Source organism: Eufriesea mexicana, unplaced genomic scaffold (genome assembly GCF_001483705.2).
Source record: "Eufriesea mexicana isolate 0111107269 unplaced genomic scaffold, ASM148370v2 scaffold1146, whole genome shotgun sequence".
NCBI classification, from domain to species: Eukaryota; Metazoa; Arthropoda; class Insecta; order Hymenoptera; family Apidae; genus Eufriesea; species Eufriesea mexicana.
Genome location: NW_016909275.1, coordinates 330,139 through 335,767, shown reverse-complemented (window position 1 = coordinate 335,767; position 5,629 = coordinate 330,139). Strand labels below are relative to the sequence as shown.

Genomic DNA, 5,629 nt, shown 5'->3' with positions numbered 1-5,629 from the left:
TATATATGCATACACACAGATGACACGCGTACACACACGCGCACACATGTACATTTATACCTGCCGTTGGATCTGCGTGTGCGTGGCAAAATAACGGAATCCGGTGTGAACGCGCGCGTGAGCGAGTGTGTGCGTGCGTGCGCGTGCGAGTGCGTCTCTCGTCTGCGTGTGGAGAAATGTATATACGCGTGTTGTGTATAGCTATAAATTTACTTCTATAAACGGATACGTATATACACGTATATATATATGTAGATATGCCCCATCCATCTATATGTACGTGTGTATGTATGTATATATATACGTATATCATTACGGCGGGATTCTCTGTGCATGCTTTTACACACTGTTTTCTCTATCCTCTTACAAATACCTTTTGCCACGTCTTACGTCACCGTAACCAGCGATCTTAATCTTACATTCTCACGCGTCTCTCTTGCGCTGTTTGTTTTAACCTGTATCGCAGTACACGTGTAAATGGAAATATTAGCAACAAAATACGGACACGCGTGTGTGTTGCGATCTCTTACGTAAGCGATCGATGGATCGGACACGAGCGTCACACCGGTTCGGTAGCAAGGCGAGTTACGTAACGCGGATCGTTTTCGATGGTAACCGTGATTATTCTTGAACTTTCGTCGTGATTGTCTCAAGAGAAGCACACGTTTGCTCGTGATACGACGTCGATGATCGAACAATGCAAGGATTTTGTTGCTAACGTCACGGTCCGTTTACCATCTTTCAAAACTGTTGGCGCTCGATCTTGCAGACGCATCATCGTTATCGTCGTCGTTGTCTTCGTCTTCGTCGTCGTCGTATTCGTCGTCTTCGTCGTTGTCTTCGTCGTCCTGGTCGTCATCGTCGTTACGTTCGTATTAAATTCGTTGTTCGGCAAATGGCAAAGGATGTAGACAAAGTTTCTTTACTCTATAGCAACGTTGAACCTCGATTAATCTCCACGCGCATCTCGCGTGTGTGCGTCGACATGTACGAGGCATAAACGCCGATAAAGGAAAGTAACAGCTGAACTTTTTGACAAACTCGAACCACTTTTCTCTCCGAATATTGGCACTCGTCTTGAGCGAGTATTGCATTTACAAGCAGCTCCCTTCGCCAGGGTTCTTCCGCTTGCGTTGTTCTTTTAAACGGTACTCCCTTTTACTTTTCGTGCCCCGTTTTTACCCTCCGGTTTTCTCTCTTTCTTTTTTATCTCTTACTCTTTGTTCCCTTTTCTATGCGTTTTCTCGTTATTTTTTCCCTTTTCTCGTTTTCTTTTCTTTTTCCTTAAATATCTTTTCCTCTCGATGTTGGTTTGTTCTCTTCGGTTGTGTGACCACGTGTTGTGCCTAGCTTTGCGTTTTGAATTGTTACTCTTGACAATGAGATGAGATCGTAGGTGTGCGTTTTTTTCTCTTTTTTTTTTTTTAATCTTTTCCATTCTTTTTTTTCCCCTGTTGTTTTCTTCCTTTACGTGACATGAACGTTTTATATTTTGTTTTTTTTTTATTTATATATATATTTATATATATTTATACATATCTTTGGTTACGAGTAGGCATATCTAGACATGTTACATGCGTAAATATTCTATACGAGTGTGGTGTTTCGTAATGATATCATCGTAATATTGATTTGAGAACGTAATTAATTGAGAGAATCCCCTCTTTTCTGCAACCTCTTTGACTTGATCGTAGAGTGTGACTATATGAGAGGTATATACACGTTTATATTCTCCATATATAGATATCTATATATCTTATCATGAGTCTGGTAGAGATTGTCGGTAATGATAACTAGTGACCTAAGGAAAGCTAATTGAAACGGGATCTTGTAATTCCAGGAACAGCAGGAACTTGCAAAAAAGAGAAGGATATAAATAAAGAGAGCCAGTCGAAGCTAGAACACTCCAACCTCGGTACGGAGTGTTGTAAGCTTTGCGGCAAGAGCGTAGCGAACATAAAAAAGCACATGAAATCGCATTTCCCAGATAAATATCAGTGCCAAATCTGCATGATATCGTTAACGAGATCCGACAATTTGAAAAGGCATATTAAATTGAAGCACGGGATACGAGAGGGATCATTGATATCGCCGTTCATGCGCTTAGAGCACAAACACTTTTTAGCGAAATCGGAACCGCCTTACCTCACCTAGAGTTTCACGCGTACGCGCGCGAAATTCGAACGACGGAGAGTGAGAAGGGAAGACGAGTGCGCGCGCGCGTGCACGCCGAGTTCAGCTAGCTATCTATATACGTGCACGCTCGCGAATCGAAGAGATTACGCGCGATATGGCGCGCGGAGAGGAAGCTGAACCCGAGATACGTCGCGTGAACGACCGCGCGTTGCTCGCGTATTCGAACCCCGCTCTTCGTCGCAGCTGTAATCCCGTCAAGATCGATCGCTTTCTCGAAAATCCTCGAGCGAACGCCGCGACTCGTCGCTCGATTATCTTAATCGTGTTCTGCCTGTTTGAAATTATTCTCGGTAAGGAAGAATCTATTTATCGTACGTCTATATTTTAATACATAAGGAGCCCTATTATTTAATAAGATACGCAAGCGTTCGTATTAGATCCGGCCGTTCTTCGGGGAACGGCATTATTTTCCAATACCAGTGTTCGTAGAATCGATCGCTCTAGTGGATCTCACGACGTTCGCACAGTCAATTCGAGTACAAAGTGAAGTACAAGCTATAAAGTGTCTCTGATATCGTGTTCGTATAGATACTACCTCTCGCGCGTGCGTCGTCGCTCATCGTTCGTCGTGTACACGTGTACACGCGAGGACCTTTAAGCTTTCCCTCTCGAGCATGCGAAATAATCAGTGTCTCCGAGTGCGTTTACGTTTCCGGAAACAGTCGGAGAAGGTTTTCCCATCTCGGCATCCACAGAGCCTTGCCCCCCTCCCCCCGCCCCCGCCCTCGCGACCCGCGGAAAAACCCCGTGGAAAATTTACCGTCACCGACGCTCTTCCTTATGCACACGCGGTCACCGCGCATGGAACTGCGAGTTGTAGCTCTGCGAGTCTCATTTCCGCCGACTGAATTTCACCTGGGCCAGAGAAACCCCGAGATATTGCCTTTGATTAGATTTGCATAAGAGCGATACTTTGGCCGGCAAAACGGCGTGCTCGCGCGCCGGGCCTTCCTTTTACCAGCGGCGAGGATGATTTCCAAACCGCGGGGAAATTCTGCTGGAAATTGCTCTCGTAACACGCGTCGGTTAACGAAACGGCGGCTCGTCTAGGGTATTTCATCCAGTTCCATGCCGTGCCCGCTGTGCCACACCGTTCTACACGCAACTTTGTATCTCGTAATGGCAGCCTTGTTCCGCAGGTGGAGAGAGGAGATCAGTATTAAGTAACTATTTATACACTTATTTATAGATCCTATATTATATTATATTTATATTTATACATACATCGTAGGTTGTGAAAGACGTCGAAGACTGAGTATACGAAAGAGAGGAAAAAAAAAGAAAAGAAAAAAAAATATAGAAAATGAGAAAGGAAAAGGGGAGAGGAAAAAAAAAAAGAAAGAAGTTATGAGAAAGAGAAGGAAACGCTGATTCTCGTGGGCCGGCGTGGCTCGATAAAATAGTCATGATGAACTAGTCTCTGAGGCCCGAAGGCTGTTGCAAAGAACAGACTTTTCTATAGAGGATTTTTTATGGTGCCTTCCCATTTAAAGTACAATATACTCGACTAATCGATTAATCGATAACGGATATAATAAACAGCTATGATATCGCCGTGTGTAAAATGTAACGTGCGACCGGTTTCTTCTATCGACAGTGCATGACATCTAATAATCGAGCATCGATCTTTCCCCGTGCTCGCGTGCCAGCCTGTGCACGGACACACGGTGAGACGAGTACACACGGATACGTACGGAACGTACATACATGCGTACACACATACATACACACGGATACGCACAGACACACAAGACACCTATGCCGCTGCCTATGTAACCCTTCCCTAGCAGAGTGAATCTGATCAAAGCGAAAAGAAAAAGAGCTCGGGGGTAACGGAGTGAGGCGGTCTCTCCGGATCGAATCACGTCGATGGCCGTTTTTCACACACGACTTTTCTCTATTTGCAGATACGACACTTTTAACCCCTCAGGGCACTGAGTGCGCGCCGATTACGTACATTGAGAAAGTTAATCTGTCGGACTTTTTCGAAAAGCTGCCGTACACGTATACTAGCAAATGCAAACTATGCGGTCGGGTCGTGTCGAATCTAAAGAATCATTACTTGACGCACAATCCAGGCAATTACGTGTGCCCGCTCTGCGGCTGTCGTAGGACCCGGCTGGATAACTTGAAGGGTCACATTAAACAGAAACACCCCGAGATACAGATACTGCAGAAGTCCAGCGGCACCGTGCAGACTTGAACACCGTGCCGGAGTCTTGCCATTCTCCCCTCTGTACGCGGGGTGTTGTCGAGCGTTCGAGCATTTACGATGTCAGGTCTGATTCGTTGAGATCACCAGTTCGCTATTACCCGAATTCGATATCTATACCCGACACTCTCGCGAGGAACCACATCCTCCATATCCGTTACAGTAGAACGTCGATTATCCGGGCACGATGATTTTCTAACCGCATACGGATTACACGCAGGTGCATCAGCCTGATCACGATCACACTCGCCGACTACTGTGTCACCTGTATCACTGTACAGTAAACGCAAACGAAATATAATTTATACTAAAACCAGTTGTGCTGAATAACTTCATTTCCAATACTCTTTGTCTGGAAATTCTGCCAATCGGACACGGATAACCAACCTTCTACTGTAGCACGAACGAAACATATCCCTACCGTCGAATTTCCCTATCTTCTATCGTTCTTTCTACCAGACTCTCCATTTCCGTTTCCGAGAATCTTCTTGCTCGTAGACATGCCCCGAGCACTTGCAATATTCACCGTATCGCGTGATACCACGGAAAGTGCATTTAATTTTTCAGTCATCTCAGCGAGCCCCGTTGCCGTTCTAAATCCTCGAACGCTCGTTGTTCCCACTTAGCACCCGTTTCCCGCGAGTGGCGCCTCGCGCGGTCTAAGGTCGTTCCGTCTTTCCGGTTCCTCCGTGTCTCGTCGGTCAACGTCAAGAACCGTTCCGCCGACCCGTTCTTTCGTTCGATAGGCTCTTAACCCCTCGACAACGGCGTTGCGCGCCGGGCGTTCCCGCTCGGAAACGGTGATATGCTAGTCACGCAAGATGGTAGAAAGTATACGAGACTTTAACGACGGGACGGGACGAGAGGAAACGCGGCGTATCGGCTCGTAATTCTGTACTTATCAAGCCGGACGGATCGCGCTGCGAAATTCGCACAGACCCACCCCGCGTATCGCTCGCAACCATGTTCGCAGTCGCGAGTATCGACGTCGGCATCGTATATCGTGATGGATAAGCGGATTTTGCGATTGACGACCGGTCCACGCGCGTTGTATATTCGTCGATCGTCCAAGATCGGCTCTGCCGTGTGTCTGTAACCGAAAGCTGCGAACGATAAAAGGAAAAGTCGTTCACGGATAGGGGATGAGAGATAGGGGTGTACATCCGTGCGGTATTAATTATCCATCATTCGCTAGTGAAGAGACACGTTGTCACGTCTCTC

At 46.3% G+C, this 5,629-nt stretch overlaps 1 protein-coding gene across 1 annotated transcript in view; it reads left to right on the top strand.

Moving 5' to 3' along the window:
- The window catches only part of LOC108547656 (transcriptional regulator Kaiso), a 12,206-nt gene extending 6,835 nt beyond the window's left edge, over positions 1-5,371 (top strand). Inside the window, exon 6 of the mRNA XM_017900256.1 lies at positions 4,104-5,371. Within this exon, the coding sequence (XP_017755745.1) occupies positions 4,104-4,399 (296 nt within the window). The 3' untranslated portion in view covers positions 4,400-5,371. The remainder of the gene's footprint in view (positions 1-4,103) is intronic.
- The last annotated feature ends 258 nt before the right edge of the window (positions 5,372-5,629 follow it).